The 19,082-nt window shown below is 31.2% G+C and overlaps 1 protein-coding gene across 1 annotated transcript; it reads right to left on the minus strand.

Annotated features, from left to right (window-relative positions):
- Positions 1-716: 716 nt before the first annotated feature.
- Positions 717-16,378, minus strand: LOC147079882 (beta-1,3-galactosyltransferase 6-like). Its single transcript, XM_085945327.1, has 3 exons — positions 15,580-16,378; positions 12,838-13,028; positions 717-6,158 (listed from the first exon to the last, which is right to left on the minus strand). The coding sequence occupies exons 1-3, from the start codon at positions 16,201-16,203 to the stop codon at positions 5,876-5,878; spliced, it is 1,098 nt and encodes a 365-aa protein (XP_085801453.1). The 5' UTR covers positions 16,204-16,378; the 3' UTR covers positions 717-5,875.
- Positions 16,379-19,082: the final 2,704 nt, after the last annotated feature.

Below are 19,082 nucleotides of genomic sequence, written 5' to 3' on the forward strand. Positions count from 1 at the left end.
TTATTGATAATATAAAAATTTAGTCTTTCTGGTTCTTTAATATTCATAGATCAACTGGTTCTAGAATCTAATATTTCTGGCAGCAGTACACTTCCTATAAAATTTATATACTTAGATGTTTTTTTAATTCTTTCAGTATAAAATGTCGTCTTTGTTGATTAATTTTATTTTAATAGGAAAGTTATGTCCTTCCAAACTCCAAATCTTTCTTAGTAATATGAAGTCTTCTTTTTGTCACAGACTTTTAGTAGGCGGACTTAAGCACAAAGATTTTCTCAGTGTTGCCAGGCTAATTTTTCGAAATTAGGTTGGTTAGGTTTCTTTCAAAAATTTAATGAGTTGAAAAATATGTACGGATATCCATTATTATGTTATTTGATGAAACTATTCTTTAAAATCATCTTTGTACTATTATAATCTAAATTCATAATTTAGTAAAAGTTAAATTTTCTGTAATATAAATATCAGTACCTAACCTAAGTAGATTCATAATTTGGGACGCGTCACATACATCACTAAGTAAAAAATATAAATATTTTACTTCGCGATGTGTTTGAGGTGTTGTAATAATAATTGTAAAAATATTCATAAATAAATATTTGTAGTTCTACTGAAAGATTTTGTGGCCCCCCGCAAAAGCCCTAAGGCCCCCCAGGGAACCGCAACCCATTAGTTTGGGAAATTTATCAAACTCAATTCAGAAAAAAAACAAATAATTGTGAACTGTAACTAAATATTTAATGAACACACATTTTTTCAGTTTTTGACTTGTATTTAGGTACTTACCTATTATATAATCTAAAAAATATCTGTTTTTCTTTGTATTTTTTTTGGATACATATTAGTAATTTTAAAAAAATAAACACATTTTTTTAGTAAATTGTATTGCCCCTGGTAGTGTGCTAGACTCCTTAAGCTTATAATATTAAAAAAATGTCTTTTGTATTAGTTTTATCAGTGCTTATGTCATATAATTATTAATCTACAAATAGGGTTTCATATCAAGAAACTGCATGCATTTGCATGCAGGCACAATAAAAATACCAAAAATAACGAATGGTACAAAACATTTTATAAGTATGCGTACTTGTTTGATTGTGGCACCATAAAACTAATCACCATATGGTAGTTTGGTGTTGCCAAGAAATGGTGTCACACCATTTTTGGTATTCTCTACCCACACCCATATTCGGTAAAAATGAATTCTTTGTAAATGTTCTCACTTTATATTTTGTTGGTTTGTGACATCATATTTTCTACACAACCTTCATCACATTCCCTTCTCCTTCTTAGGGCGTGACAACATATATGGATAACCCCATACTCTGAATTAATAATTAATACCAAACAAATTTTTAAATACAATAACAATTACATTTTTGCCAGGGACGTCGTTATGCAATAACCAATTAAGCGACACTTTGTGTTTTTCGTTGTAACGACAATATGAATATGATTTCTAAGTTTTGCAAAAAAGATCATTGTCAAATTCGGTCTGTATTGCCATTTATGAGACTTAAAAAATATGTGTATACAATAATAAACAAATCCATTTTGCAGTAAACAGTCATTCACTAAACAACATGGCATTGTTGTGAAACTCTGATGTCACACGTTGTCGTTTTTTCCATTTTTTTACAATATCTGCCTAGTTATCGTCGCCCCACTTACTTAAATTCATTATAATTATTGTTTTATAAGTTAAAGTGGAAATACAAGGCTAAGGTAAGTTGTATTGAACCATAAATATGGTATTTAGGATCTGTCACTTTCAACCTTCAGAACTAAACTTTTTTTTTTTTGCAACGATTACTATTTTGCAATAAAATCAACTGATCATATTATTAAAAAAGTCTTTATACAATCACAATGTATGTTTTAAAGTAATATTTTTTTTGTAGATAAATGTAATAATTTTAGTAGATAAATGGTTATTGCATAACACCGTCCAGTTAGCGGGGTAATTTTAATATGAAATCAATCGGGTTCTTCTGATTTAAGTATATTTTTATAGTTCCATACCTTATTTATATTGATAAGTCGTGGGTTGTGATCAAAGTGTATAATGGTTTATTTAATGTTTTATAATGACAATAAGTTATACATAATTATTGTTTCATAGTAAATTTATAAGGTGAGCAATATGGCGTAGTCCGATCATGTACTTAGTTCAATCGAATAACTCACCTTACTCTGATAGAGCATACTAAATAGTGTTATCCGTTTTCAGTGGTAGCAAGGTGACTCTAGTAAACTAGGCGAGTAAAATCTTTTCACCGAGCCGTTATAATAATATAATGTATGCTCCAGCTCATCTTAGGGAAAGTTTGGATGTGATATGTTGCTGTGTGCACGTGAAGCAATTAGTACGAAATATAGATCTAGGTATTTTGATTGGCATATTGCTTCCTGAGGTCCTGATGATGATCATGCATTACCCCAGCGCATCTAAGAGTATCGGTAAGTGGATACTGAGTTATTTCAGGTATAAAACTCTTTCATACTGTTATAACCCTTAGATCTCGGGTCACGTCATCTAAAGTCCTTAGTTCTCGTTCAAATGTGAGATATACGGCACTGTATCCTGTGCCAAAGTTACTAGTTGACAGTGGAAATGAAGAAGAATAAATGTTATCCATTATTGAGCAGATCCACGAGTACGCTGATAATTTTAAATTGCAAAACAATACTGAGAGCAACAGTTTGTGAGGAAATAGATATCAACCTACCGGAATAAATGAACAATAAAATTCTGGGGCTTAACTGTAATTGTTCCTTTTTATTGATTTCTTTTTTTACATCAAAAAATTGTTAATGGATCGCTGATAACTAATTGATAGCCTTTGAATTTGTGGTAATTGGTTAAATTCCTCATAACTTATTAATATTCAATTATGCAGACTGAATGAAGTACTGAATTACATTTATATTTTCTGAAATGCTTGCTAAATTTAATGATAGAATTTTGTTTTTAATTATTGTTCATATCTTAATTTGTAACTTTGTTTTTAAAATTTATTAGTATGAGTAACTTAAATATGGTATAGGTAGGTACCTCTACCTACATATTATTTAATATCAGTTGACAGTGACACAATGAAGCGGAGGAAATAGGTCCTCGTAATTTAAAAATATATGTGGAATAGAGCCTTTAATTTAAATTTATAATTATCATAATATACGCAAAACTAAGTGTTATGTGAATTTTTTATATTCCTCTCCATTTTTAACCACTGTAGCACACTATCTATTAATTATATAAAAAAAATTCAGACAAATATATGATAGAATTATTTTTTCTACAATTTTTTTTATACCGTGTCCGATCCTTATAAGATCATAATATGGTTCTCCACAAGGTGGAGGTTTGCATAAACAGATTTTTGTTTTTACGAGAAATGATATTAGCCGCTTGCTCCATAGGTTCATACTCTGACTCAAACACAAACTGAAAAACAATGTGTATTTGCCACAATAGGATCCGAATCTGTGACCCACGATATTGTAGGTCAACGCTTAAGCTATTTGGCCATCAGCAAGAACATTATACTGAAATCAACACTGGTATAATAGTAACTATTTTTATCGTTATATCCACTGCTGAAGAGACATTGTGAAATAACCAGTTTCGTGTGTGATTTTTGGCGGCGACTTTGATTTTATATTAGGACCCCAACTATTAAACATATTGAACATACATAATATATAAAATGTCACATTTTCAAGTCTTGTGAATTATTCATTGAATAAAACACATATGTACTTCATTTATAAAACATATCCAAAAATCAGAATAATCCGATCGATTGCATGGCAAAGCTGCATTTTCGGACCTGGCTATACTAATTATTAGTGAAACCATTACAGACCCATGATTGAGAACTTAACATAGATAAATTGTAACCATACCAGCAGGCTTATTTTAACATATCACTTAACATCGAAAAAGAGCTAATTGTGATAAATATATCACAATTATCACTTTACCTATTCTGGCGGTTAATTGTGTAAAAAAGTTAACCGTCCGAACTGCCAAAAGGTGATACCATTTAACTGCGGCTCTGTTTGAATTTGACCGACATGTCTACCAAGAATTAAAAATAGCCGCCGCTAACTGTTTTATCACGTTTAGTATAAAGAATTCCTAACATGCTAATTTAGACTAATGAAATAACGGAAACATGCTTAAGTGATAACTGTTAAGAATAGGCCTGCAGGAATGGAACCCTGTATACCATCTATGAGAAGCCGGTGCCTTACTCATTGGACTACAAGGGTTGCCTATTATATATGTATATATAGTATATGATACTTTTATTGCAATATACATTATTAATAAAAAAATACAACTAATAATCTGCAGAAAGTATGACTTTGATTATTTACATAAAAAATAAATGCAAAAGTTTTTAGTAAAGAAGTACAATCAATTGAGGTGCTAAGGATTAAATGAGTAGGTACAAGTGACATAACTAAAAAAACAATTAGTAATATTACACATACATACATATATTATTATGTGAGTCAAGATTAAAATAAGTAACTGTTTTGTATGAAAAGATTTTATAATCATTTTATTCACAACATTGTAGTATATCCCATGTTGTTGAGTCACAAAATCCGCTCTGGTGACTTTTTACTTTTTATAAAAAAGGGGGTTTTAAAAATATTGCAAAATTTCCAGAGCAGGTTTTAAGACTTGACGAGTCATACATAATACAATGTAATTACTTTTATTGCAACCATCATAATAATTAGAATGTTTTGAACATAAATAATACTAATAAACAAATAAATATCAATATTTCTTCGAGGAATAATAATAAAAGATCATTTAAGAGTGAGAATTCATTTACAAAATGTTTGAAGTAGTTGTGTAGAGTTTACAATCTCATAATTGCAACTTTGAAGTCAATTCACCATTCACAATTACATTTAAATAACAGCGGTTCCTTACTGAAGTCTATTCATTAAAAGGTAAACTAAATCTTTCACCATTTGTTAGTCGATTGACCAAGTCTTTATTAAATTCTCCTTGAACGTATTTTACTGTAATCTTTAATAACGGGAACAAACCAGGCATTGTGTAACTCAACAAAGAATGTACCTACATTTTATGTTTATTAATACATTTAGTTTCCGATTTTTTAATACCAAATATACCGGTATTTCGGTTTCGAAAACTACTGTGAAACCGGTATTGTATTCACTAGTTAGTAGGGAATATAATGTAAAAATAATTACAAGATAAAAAGAACTTTTTATATACAAAGTTTTTAAATTTTCTGTTGAATCATATAAACTTGACTTGACTAGCTTAAACGATCAAAAAAATTTGTACTTGATAGAAATACTGAATAATGAAATGTCATTTCATATTGATTTCCATAGTAACGCACGTATATATTAATAATTTAGTTGCTAGGACCCCCTTAGCAACCAATAATATTGTTTTACTTTTTACGAATTTTCCATACAAAACAGAATTAACTGAAAATTAATTCAATTCCGCTTAAAGATGGCTAAAAGTATTAAAAGTATGCATTGTCATCGTGTTATGATTTTTTTTGATTTTACCGAGGCTTTGACTGCGACTCGCTGTCATATCGCCTCTTCTCTTCTATCGTGTTATGATATATTCTAAAAGTTTCAAATGTCTAGCTAGTCGGGAAGTTAGTTAAAAATCGATTGCAAGATTTGTACCGGACAAATAACCACTGGACAAATAAGAATATGAGCTAAGAAAAACGTAAAAAAATGAATACCTAGTGAAAATAACTGACTTTGGATAAAATCTTCAAATGTCAGTTACTTTGAATGGTAATCATGATAGAGTTTTTTAAATAATTTTTATCTAGGTATGTAGGATTTTCTTCTAATTTTTTATATCACAACACCGACTTGGTAAAACATTCCAATTATATTCATAAGCTGGACGGAGTGAATAATTTAACCGACATATTCTTGATCCTTCAGATTCTGTTAAGACTGTGAACATGTCCTGCATGTCTTCGATAGACTGCTTATGTCTGATCAGATATGAATCGTTGCAACCGCGGCTTGACCATTCGGTATCGAACCTGACATCATGAAAGCGATCCACGCGTGACAATGCAGCCGTCCATACTCCCACTGACACATCCTCTGAGTTGTAAAATCTGAAAACAAAATGTCAAACCATTACCATAATGTTTTAGAATACATATCATTATTTTATGGAAATAGATATAGCTTGTAAGATCATTTATAGCATCCGAAAATAGAGAAGAATTCAGAGTGTCAACTCTTGTACAGTATGTGCACAAAGAAACTTCGCAAGCAATATTGGACTGGACATAACTTGTATGTATCACAAATTGAGTCATTTCATTTTGGACGAAATGCCAAGAGAAGTATGAAACAAGAATACACTAACAAAATAATAGGACTATTCCAGAATCACATTATATTATCTTAGCTACAATTTTATGGCGTTGTACTGGTAAAGACTTTATACTATGAGTATTATGATTTATCTAAATAAAAGGTAGTAGACAACCACCATCATGAAGAGTTTGTAATGGGACCGATGCAATGAATACGTAATAATATTAAGTGTATATTTTATATATATATTATACTTGAGGTTGTTATGTATAATTTTGTGATTGTGATACGAAATCACAATCACAGAACGAAATCTCCGAAGAAACAAATAGATCAAATGAACATAAGATGATTACTAGGGCGTGGGTTACCCGATCTTTCTCTCAAACCGCATCCGCTACTCCTTTGGAAACCCCGCAACTGACAACTGAAATTAAGATTAGATTGGGATTCTCACGGCTGAAGGCTCATAGAATCCATTGCTAAGAATGACATATTTAATTGGGGCGCCACACGGTCTTATAGACCGTGATAGATAAGTCAAACAAGTATAGAATATAGAAACAATAAATAAATGAAAGACCAGTTACTACTTTGACAGTAAACTATATTATGACAAAAAGGAATTTATAATACATTGAAGAATAGATATTAGGCTGGCTCAGTACTGAAATTGAAATGGCTAACTAGATTTAATTAAATACACGTGGCTAAATTAAAGAGAAATAATCAAGATTGGTGGATCAAATAATAGGTTCAAATACCAATAGTGGAACGAAAACAGAGGCTTCTCGGCATGGCCGCGCCGGACTTCAGTTAGGTCATGTCCATGATGCTATCGGGTAGACCTCACTGAAGCACGACTGTATCGGACGGCAGACAAATTCAAAAAGCCCTGAGTCCTGTGTCACGCCACGAGACATCCGTTCTTGGCGCCGGAAATTAGACAGCCGCCTCTATGTTATTTCGGCCAAACAGTCTTCAAAGTCGACCATCGATAAGGAATAGTGTTGCCCTCGGAGTAAAGTTGGTTATGTTTTGTTTTAAACATAACAAGGTACCACACTATTATTAAAATGAGACATTAAAAAATATTTATTTATGTTTAAATGTTTGTGGGAAATCTTTAATCACTACCCACATGTTGTCTAGAACTGTGGGCTTCAACTGCCGCCAGCTCATGGAAATTTTGCTTCCTGTTCCTCACGATTTTCTCATTAAAAATTACCACTCCCTACATAACTTGGAATTTTATCAACCCTTTTCTCACATTACACAGCTTCTATTCTAAGACATAGTATTGACAATAATTATAACATTAATAACTCAAACATAAATTTTGATAGATACTTCATAGATCTTAGTATGTGAGTGAAACATGTGTCATAAAAGAATTTTTATATATTGTAGTGAATATCAAGCGGAAACACATTTTAACAAAACTATCTCTATACAATAAATATATGAAAGTGCAGCTGAAATAAAGGTTACTAAGCCTACTGATTAAATAGGCTGCAAGATATTTCGCATTGCAGAATTATTTGTAGCAAAATTTACACTGTTATCGCTTGCATCTGTCAAAAACCAAGGGTTTCAACACAATTTTAGATTCACTATATCTGTCAATGACAACACAAAACCAGCATTTCATACATACATTATAACAAAATGTCAAAACAAACCGGTAAGGTTGTTACTGTAAACATGGGTTTATAGTCACCATCTTTCAATGCGCAAATGTACAGAATATTTAATTATTCAACATACATAAATTTGAAAAACACGTCTGAGAAAATATATTATAACCAATAGAAAAAATCTTTTTGAAAAAAGTAAGACACCCGGCAGGATCGAACCTGCATCTCTTGGGTTGATGCCCCGTCCGCGCATTATCAACTATGCTACGAGGTGACATACTAAATGGAACGAAACGAAACAATTAACAATGCGCGCCAATTAAATTATGCATAGAAAAATACAAGGATCAAACTAAAATATGCAAACATGTACAATACTTATTTTTTTTATAAAAATCATGTTAATTCCTAATGGTTCCTACCAGTTTCTTACCACTAGAAGAACAATATGTGAGTGTGCTTGAAGAAATTTTGACTAAATCAATATTCGAAATAAATATAAGTATTTAGAAAAGGAAAAAAAAGGATGTGGTCATATATTTGACGAAAGATAGAACCCACCCTTGATGTTCAGTTCTTTGAATTTGACTGTAAAAAAAAGTTTCCACCTTTTGGAGAAAATGCAATAAAGATTTTTCTAACATATCAAACATGTTTACATAGAAATAATTACAAGATAAAAAGAACTTTTTATATACCACGTTTTTAAATTTTCTGTTGAATCATATAAACTTGACAATTCTATGTATTAATAAAAACTTTTTATTGTACTTGATAGAAAGAAATACTGAATAAATATAGAATACTGAAATGTCATTTTGACATTTTATATTGATTTCCATAGTAACGCACGTATATATTAATAATTTTGTTGATAGGACCCCCTTAGCAATCAACAATAATAACTTTCCATACAAAACAGAATTTACTGAAAATGAATTCAATTCTGCTTAAAAATGGTTAAAAGCAGGGCTTTTTTTTCCATTTAACGCGGTGGAACGGCGTTCCGGCACCTTTTTTCACGGTTTTATTTCAAAATCAATTAAACGAAAAAATATTTGCGCTTAAGTAATTACAATAATAATTCGTTAAAATGATAAAATAAGGTACAGGTGGAAGCCATTTTGAATGTTGGCGTGTTAGTGTTAGTGAAGTAACCGTATAGTTTAAATAGCAAACATGCGTATGTAACTAGCTTCATACGTATGCTGCGTATTATGATTTTGACAGTTTGACGTTTATCGCATGGCAGCATCTGCGTATATTGTTATTTACGTTTGTTTAGTCAGTTTGTGTTACGATTACGTGTTGTGCAACTATTTTATATATTATTTAGTGCAACCCCAAGTTTAAATATGAAAAAAATTTCCTGTTACTTCTCAACCACCGGCAGCGGCGCCGATTCCGCAAATAAAAAGCTCAAAACAGAAACGATGACAGAAGATATGGAAATATCGGTACATGTAGATGTTCCTGAATCATCTCTAGCTGATCTCGGGGATCAAGGTCGAACTCAAAACGATTGGCCAGACTGCTGGTCATTAGATCAAAAAAACGATTTTTGCTCAAAAAACGAATGGTTGAACGTACACAAAATGAAACTTGGCTGCACAATTTGCAGAAACGTTGGAACTCTTGGAACTGAAACGACAATGGGAATGAAAATATCCAAAGAATGGGCCAATAATGAAATCACGTATTCTGGGAAAGAGAGGAAGGTACAATTGGGGTCACTTCGAAAAAAAATTTTCGATCACAGAGGATCTATTGCACACAAAGCAGCGTTAAAAATCATTTCTGAAGCCAAAAAAAAGCAGATTGAAAATACTTTTTTAAAATCGTTATCTCGCGAAAAAGTAATAACAGCAAACATTTTTCGAACTGCATATAAAGTAGCTAAGGAAAATCAATCATTCAATATGTTTGAAAGTGAAATTAATCTCCAAGAACTAAATGGGATCGAAATGGGTCATATTCTCCATTCCACTAACGCATGTGTTAACATTGTAAATCATATATGTGATGAAATGAGAAAAAATGTTTTCAAAGAAATTGTTCAATCGAAAAATATAATTTCTTTGATAATTGATGAGTCTACCACCATAAGCCAAAAAACCACCCTCATTGTGTATGTTCGATGCTGTGTCGAAAGTGTTGGAATGAATTCACCAATTAATTTGTTTTTGGATTTGATTGAACTTAAAGACGTAACGGCAAAAGGAATATTTGAATCATTACTCCAATCTCTTGATTTATATGGGATGACAGAAGAATATTTAAAAAAATATTTAGTTTCGGTTGCATGCGACGGCGCTGCTGTGATGTTAGGTTCTAAAAATGGAGTGAAAAAATTGCTGACAGAAAAATTTCCTTCAATTATAGTTTGGCATTGTACTAATCACAGATTAGAATTATCAGTAAGTGATGTTGTAAAAAAAATTTCAGGGATCAATAGATTCAAATCATTTATTGATAAACTTTATGTTTTATACCACGCGTCGCCGAAAAATAATAGAGAGTTGCATTTATGTGCAGAATCACTAGGCGTTGAGGTACTGAAAATCGGAAGAGTTTTAAGTACCCGATGGGTGGCATCTAGTTTTCGTTCAGTTTCGGCTGTGTGGAATAATTATGAATCCCTTGTGCGTCATTTTGAAGAAGCGATGAATGACCCTACAAGAGATAAAAATGACAAGTGTACTTACAGTGGCTTAAAGAACAAAATAACATCAACAGCATTTTTATTGGATCTAGCATTGATGTGCGACGCTCTCCAAGAATTGTCGGAACTTAGTTTGGACCTACAAAATCGCAATGTGAACCTTTACATTGCAAATCGAAAAATAAATGAACTCGTTCAAGTTTTTGAAGAAAGAAAACAGAATTTTGGACCCTATTATAAATGTGCTGCAGCTGCTATAAGCAATCTGCATTTTCGTGGAGTTTTACTTCACGAAAAAGTTTCTAAAAATGATCCTCCTATTGATCCGAAAATATTTTATTCCACGTTGAAAACGTCAATTGAAAAAAGGCTGCTAGATAATAAAGATGTTGAGTTTGCACTTTGGGCTCGCGTACTTGACCAAAAATATTGGCCTGAAGACATTGATAATCGGTTGACATTTGGAGAGATGGAAATTAGAAACATTTCGATCAGGCTACAACTAGATGAACGAGAAATGATTCGTGGATTTCGCGAATACATTCTCGAAAAGACATATTCTGAAAAACTCTTGCGTTTGGTATATGCTCTGAATTCTATTCCCATTTCTTCAAGTGAATGTGAACGGGGGTTTTCGCAAATGAATCTTATTATTACCCCAACAAGAGCTTCGTTAAACACTAAAACAGTTTCGGCACTCTTGTTCATCAAACTCGTGGGACCACCCTTGACACTTTTCGATCCTTCAAAATATGTTGATAGGTGGTTACTTAAAGGAAGACATTCGGCCTTAGACTCTAACACTAAGAAAAGGAATCGAGATGATGTATCAGACGAGAATTGGAAAAAACTTTGGAAATCACTCTAAACTTTTATTCAAGTTCATAAATAAATACATTACATATGTATTTACAATTATATTTTAAAGTTAGTCTTATTTAGTCTTATTTGTACAATATATTTCAAATATAATGTATGTATTTTATTGTTTCTGTAGCTTTGTTTTGACTAAAATAAAAAATTATCGTAAAAATCAACCTTTTTTTGTTCGCTTCGTGGCATAGCTCCTTTAAATTTCATTTAAGTGACATTTGAATATAATTTTATTTAGTAAAAAGCTTGACATGAAGTGTGTTCCGGCACCTTTTTTTTTTAAAAAAAAGCCCTGGTTAAAACTATTAAAATAATGCATTGTCGACGTGTTCTGATATATTCTAAAAGTTTCAAATGTCTAGCTTGTCGGGAAGTTAGTTAAACATCTTCAATTGTCCAATACAAATCTGGGACAAACAAGAAAAAAAATGCACTGGACAAACAAGAAAAAATTAGTACTGGACAAACAAGAATACGAGCTAATAAAAATGTGGTAAAATAGTTTGGGGTAGTCCATTTTGGAAAATATCATAATTTTTTAATGATTTCAAAAAATGCTGTCATTCATTCCATATTTACCCAGCCTGCTACTCATAGCTTCTCGTTGCTTCAACCGTGAAATAACCCAATTTTTATGTACATTACCCATACCCAGGCACTCTAAACATTGGTCTACCTATAAACACCTGGGCTACATGTATAATTAAGAGTGTTCACCTATGAGTTATTGTGAGCTGTCGAATCTACTATGTAGTAGTTATTGAATGCGAGGCTTAACAGTCGTAATAATTATTTGGATCATGCGTGCCCGTTTGTGTTGTTCGTGCTGTTTCGTCTTTTAGACATGCCGCATCAAAATATTAATGCAATGATTGGATCCAGATATTCACCAATATATGAATGCTACGGGTCTTACAGTGGTCATATGCCTTGCATGCCATACAATGCTGAGAGCATACGGACCAACTCGTGCAGAATACTGTTCGACAGCCAAATCATCCGCACCATGATCTTCAAGTTATGAAATCTTGACGGAGACTAAGAAGAAGTAATATTCCATTCTCTTAAATAATTTGTATGTTTTCCGTTTCTAGGGGGGGTCCGGACCCGAGACTTATGAGTAGGTTATTTGAGCATCGACATACCATGTACACAAAATATGTTAATATAAAAGTGATATTTAAAAATTATTTGACAATTTTTGTAATTGAATAGTGAACTGTGACAAAGATTGCGATACACCGTAATGCAGAATTTTGAAATCCTGAAGAATACGAATAAAATAAAGTCAGAACATACTGTAAATAATGTGAATTTTGAGCGATAAAAGCCACAATATCTGCAGATAAGATGTAACCTCCTCCTAAGGCATATGGCAAGTATTCTTCACACAGGAACCAATTTTTTTCTGCCCATCGACCTCTTGTTTTGACGTGTGCGTTTCCCTGGAAGTATCCCCAGTATAAGCCAGTCACTGGTATATGAACTTCCTGGAAAAAAAATAGGCTTGTTAAGGGGGTACATGCTCAGCGTAGGTCAAAATGGAGCTTTTGTTCTATTTTCAAAGCATGATCCTGGACATACCTTAATCGTTGTAGATAATCTATTTATATAATTTTGAAGCCTTATTATCCTTTATATTTATTTTAAACATTTGTTGACTGCATGAAGTATTTTTATTACATAAAATAGTATTCTTTTAAACCTCTCGTTCTAATGTTTTAGAATATAGTCATATTTCAGTAAATAAATGTGCAGTGGTGTTAAGATTTTTTAGATTTATTAATTTTTAAACGCATTTATAAAACCATCAGTATAATTTATATCGACATTATTATAGTGAAATATTTACGATACAAAATTATATTGATAATCTCTGTGATCCCAAATTTGACAAGAATTGGGCATTTTATTATTCAAAAAATGGGCAAGATTAACACATTTGAAGATAATTCTAAAGATACTCCTTATAAGCTATGTCTTTGACCATTCAAGTGTGATAAACATCCTTCGAATAATGATTGCTTTATAATAATTATTGACCTAAGAATAAAGTAGTGTTTTTTTCGAAATACGCCATTACTTTTGGCATTCCCCAGTGGTTAAGCTACAAGATACGGCCGTAGCCATAAATTGACAAACTATAATTGAAGTATGGAGTAAAATAATGTTAACACGCGTGTTTGAACTACCTTACTCTTATTCTTACCTACTATCTACTATCTTATAAACTACCTTATTCTTAGGTCAATAATTATTATAAAGCAATCATTATTCGTAGATGTTTATTACACTTGAATGGTCAAAGACATAGCTTATAATGAGTATCTTTAGAATTATCTTCAAATGTGTTAATCTTGCCCATTTTTTGAATAATAAAATGCCCAATTCTTGTCAAATTTGGGATCACAGAGATTATCAATATAATTTTTTATCGTAAATATTTCACTATAATAATGTTGATATAAATTATACTGATGGTTTTATAAATGCGTTTAAAAATTAATAAATGTAAAAAATCTTAACACCACTGCACATTTATGTACTGAAATATGACTATATTCTAAAACATTAGAGCGAGAGGTTTAAAAGAATACTATTTTATGTAATAAAAATACTTTATGCAGTCATCAAATGTTTAAAATAAATATAACGGATAATAAGGATTCAAAATTATATAAATAGATTATCTACAACGTTTAAGGTATGTCCAGGATCATGCTTTGAAAATAGAAAAAAAGCTCCATTTTGACCCACGCTGAGCACGTCCGCCCTTAACTTTTAATAATAAAACAAAGATGTAATGCTTTTAATGAATCAACTATAAAAGATTTCAAAAATCCGCAGACAGAATTGTTGCGATTTTTGAAATGTTGATTTTCCGATGATTTGTGTATATGAGGCGTCTAATTACAAAAAGCGACAGGTCCACAATTCAAAATTTGTGGGAAACAACGTTTTTATGTTTCAAGCTTCAATTATATTTGTTTTAATGTGAGATTATTTTTTCCGTTGTATTATATGTCGAAATTAGAACCAAAGGGCAATTTGTTTCAGCCGATAAACTCTTAAATGTAATAAATATAGGCAAAATAAAATTGGACATAGCGCTACTTGTATCTCACTTTTTAATTTATTCCGCATAAGGCACATATTCCCGCGGCACTGTAATGAGTTTACCGGATGCTACCGCATGGGAGACGCCATTTCCAATATTGAACAATCTCTTATTGGTTGACTTAAACATGCGCGAAATCAACCAAGCTTTAAATAATATGAAACACGGACTTGGCGCTTTTTGTAATAAACCGAGACATAAAATATTTTTGTGAAGAATTCTTTTGTGAAGAATTCATTCTGTATAGTCAATAAAAATAATTTTACATTCTGAAATCTTATGTCTATTCAACAGTGGCGAAGGGTGGAGGTAGGTTGTTAAGATCCGCACATAAATAGTGCAGACTAAACTGTGTCAGTCATACGTATTGGTTTTCAATGAAATAGGACTACAATTTACAGACCATGTTGGTTAGTTTTTAAAATTCAATTAAACCCTGCGAAATCAAACCATAATAAATAATATGTAGTCAAAAAATACTGATCTATCATAAAATATCTAAAATTATGCAATTAAATGTTACATACCTTTGAATATTTTATAGATAGAATAATATTTTTTATCTATTATAGTTTGGTTAGGCAGGGATTATTGAATTAAAAAAATGAACCAAGAGCATGATTGTATAATAGGTGTACTTATGTTTCTAATTCAACAAAAACAAATAAGTATGAATGAAAAAGTGCGCACAATTTTGACAGATAAAGGATCGAATCTCAAAATATACCAAAACTATTATGGTTTGGTGAGGCAGGGTTTAATTGATTTTTAAAAATTAACCAACACCATCTGTAAATTAAAACAAATATGCATGACTAACAAAGTTAAATATGCACTATTTATGTTGGATCTTAACAGCCTACCTCCACCCTTCGCCACTGCTATTCAGTACCTATTGAATAAAAAAATATTTAATTACAAACCTTTTCAAATTTTTTTGTGAGGGATGAGTATTTTATAGAATTATTTGGATTTACTATTTTATCTTTTCTGTTTTCCAGCTCGCGAATTAAGGCATCGATTCTTACAAAAGAATCGTCATCGCATTTTAGCAGGTAATGTATATTAACATAATTTTCATTTATCCATTTGATAGACTGTAAAAGTTTTTCACTCAGTGTGGCGTACTGATCTTTAAGATGTGGTAATATTAATAGATCGTTGAATTCTTGCTGTTCGTTTCTCAATTGTTTTCTAACATGGTCAGTGACGGAAGATACGCCGACCACAAAATGATGCCTGAAGTGCGATTGCATCACTGAACTCTTCGAACTATTGACTGATTTATCCTGTTTAAAGCCGTCTTTTAATTTTAACCATGTATTTCTAATGGCGTTTCGGCGATCAATGTTGTCTGGATTAGAGAATATTAACGCAATATATTGCACTTTTTTCTTTTCGGGGTTAGCGGCATTAGATTTTGAAATTGTACCAACGGCTCCATTACACACTTCAAAATTCATCACATTCAAAGCAAACATGCACCCCACCAAGAATGAAAACCCGGCAATCAAAATATAATTTCGATACCTTGTTAATAAAAACATCACAGAAAACAATAAGTGCCGATGGCAATGCAAACTAGGTATATAAAAAAATATGAATTTTTAAACTTATTTCGTTATAAGAATAATTCGGTAGTCATTTCTTTGTTTTGTAGTTTGTTGCAAAGCGGATTTTTGACAACAACATGACACTTCGAGTTTGACAACTGACATAGCATAGAGTGCTGCCAGGTACGATTTATAAGTTCAGAGTGTTACTATTAAAAAAAAATGGAATTATAGTACTAAAGAGGTTGGACGGTACAAAAATTAATTATTATTAAAAAGTATAATAATATTACAATAATCCCCAAAAGCAAAAGGCCACTTTTGACATTTTGATGGTATTGATTTATAAATGTAGTTTTATTCGTATTTTTTTTCTCTACATCTACATTATAAGCAAAATGGCATTAATTATGGAACTAAATCCATCCAAAGAAAAGAAGAACAAAATAATGTCACGTCTTGTGTATATTTCTAAACTAATTTTCAATTAACTAATTAACGTAATATAACAAAAACGTAACAATATCTACACGAGTTTGCCAGTCTGTGCAGTAGTTACAAAAACAATATAAGAAAAAGGTACAATATACGAGGAGTGTAGTTTCAAAAACAACTTATTCCACTTTTACAAATTGTTGGCAAACAACAAAAAACTGTTTACGGTGTTGATTTTACATATTTTTTTGTTATTTCTGTTGAAAATTGTAGTTTACACTTTGAAATGGATATCTCAATGCTTCTCAATTCTTATCTCAATTCTTAAAAGTAGGTTTTTTCTAATATTACATTTGGAGTAAGTTACTTTTGTTTCTGAAACTTGGAAGAAGTTATATTTGATACTAACACATTTGGAATAAATTGCGTTTGTAAAAACCACTAAAAAAACTGTCATGTTAAGTGTTGCAGGAAAAGTCGTGAATATTCGTACCCATTCAAAATAATTATTCTGGGTTACTAATTTTAAAATATTTGAAATTAGGTAAATAAAATTGGTCATTCAAATTATATCACTGTTTTGTGACATTTAGGCATAGGGACATCCTATTAAAATGGTTTTGATACTTTTGCTTGAGTTTGCTTTTGGCGCGTTTAGTAGAGAGCTGCGCGCGCACACCGTTACGAAAGTGCGACATAATCACGTGATCGGGGTACTATCACCATACGGAATGAAGCGACAAGATAAATTTAAGCCAGCGGCACTCCAATAAGCGGCCCCTTTTCTTGAGTGTGTAATTTAACATGATAATTAAAATAGTAATATTAAATAATATTAATAACCACGGAATGAAGTAATAAAATAATTTTAAACCAGCGATGCTCCAATAAGCGTCCCCTTTTCTGAGTGTGTAATTTAACAAGATAATTAAAATTGTAATAGTAAATAATATTAATAAATACGAAATGAAGCAACAAGATAATTTTAAACCAGTGGTACTCCAATAAGCGGCCCCTTTTCTTGAGTGTGTAATTTAACAAGATAATTAAAATAGTTATATGAAATAATATTAATAACCACGGAATGAAGTAATAAAATAATTTTAAACCAGCGATGCTCCAATAAGCGTCCCCTTTTCTGAGTGTGTAATTTAACAAGATAATTAAAATAGTAATAGTAAATATTATTAGGACATACGAAATAAAGCAACAAGATAATTTTAAACCAGCGGTACTCCAATAAGGGGCCCTTTTTCTCGAGTGTGTAATTTAATAAGATAATTAAAATAGTAATATTGAATAATATTAATAATTACAGAATAACGCAATAAAATAATTTTAAACCAGCGGCACTCCAATAAGTGGCCCGTTTTTTCGAGTATTTAATTTAACAAGATAATTAAAACCTTCATAATAAATATATATATATAAATATATAGACAGTAATATGAATAAGTAATTTTATGTCCAAGAGATAATTGTACTCTAAAATTAGGGGATTAAAATGAAGATTTAATTTATAAAGTGTACCATGTGTTTATTATTAAAGAATACAAACTACACCAAACTTTCGAAATGTTCCATTTCAACTTCCTACCAATAAGACAAACAAACAATTTGGATAGTTCGATTAACCAAAGAAAAACTTTTATTTATTTTATGAACCTGATTCTAAGTCACCACGTTTTGTTTTGTTACGCCAAAGAAGTAGATATAACTTCTAACGCGCACGCGCGTATATAAGTACACGCACCGATTTTGTATTATTATAACAAAAACAACAAACGTTAGTTAGAAAATAGAAATCGAACAATAAAAAACCTTATATTTTTAAAGTATACTAATATAAAGGAAGTGTAATTTTAAATGAAAATTAGGTAAGTAAATAATAATTGATAATAATATTATAAAAAAAAATATATGAGTAGTGATATAAACCTAACCCGTGATACTCAAATTATGATATAACATAAAATTGCTAAGACACTTGTCACCGAAGCAAGCTTCTGTTGACTTTTTGTTTAAATATATATTAAACAATATTACTTATATATCCTCATTTGAGAATAAAGTTTACGCCCCTCGGACGAAAAATAATTAAAATATCAATAAATTAACACGACGTGCAATTAATGTTGATTCATAGGAATTCGTGAAGACGCCCGAAATATTTTCAAACATACGATTGCTAAAAATCGCATTACGAAAGTCTTAGTAGTTAGTACCATTAATAATATTATTTATTTCTGATGAACGGATTCCTTAAATAAAAATATTGTGACTTCCTTCGCTGTGCGTATACCAGCGCTCGAAATGGAAAAGTTTACGAACCGGAGCGCTCGAAAATTTTATGAAGATATTAACATGGTTATCAAATTTCATGGGTATTTTATAAACATAATGTGCTGGATTTTTTGTTATATGGCATATCTAGCTCA

Source organism: Rhyacophila brunnea, unplaced genomic scaffold, assembly GCF_057557595.1.
Source record: "Rhyacophila brunnea isolate RB1 unplaced genomic scaffold, BYU_Rbru_1.0 scaffold_1, whole genome shotgun sequence".
In the NCBI taxonomy this organism is placed as follows: domain Eukaryota; kingdom Metazoa; phylum Arthropoda; class Insecta; order Trichoptera; family Rhyacophilidae; genus Rhyacophila; species Rhyacophila brunnea.

What these genes read in the sequence shown, in the direction of transcription:
- LOC147079882 (XM_085945327.1), bottom strand. Translation starts at nt 16,203, where the DNA reads ATGTTTTTATTAACAAGGTATCGAAATTATATTTTGATTGCCGGGTTT. An exon ending in TCACAAAAAAATTTGAAAAG is followed by an intron (nt 13,029 to 15,579) that starts GTTTGTAATTAA and finishes TTTTTTTTCCAG; the next exon opens with GAAGTTCATATACCAGTGAC. An exon ending in CAAAATTCACATTATTTACA is followed by an intron (nt 6,159 to 12,837) that starts GTATGTTCTGAC and finishes TTTTGTTTTCAG; the next exon opens with ATTTTACAACTCAGAGGATG.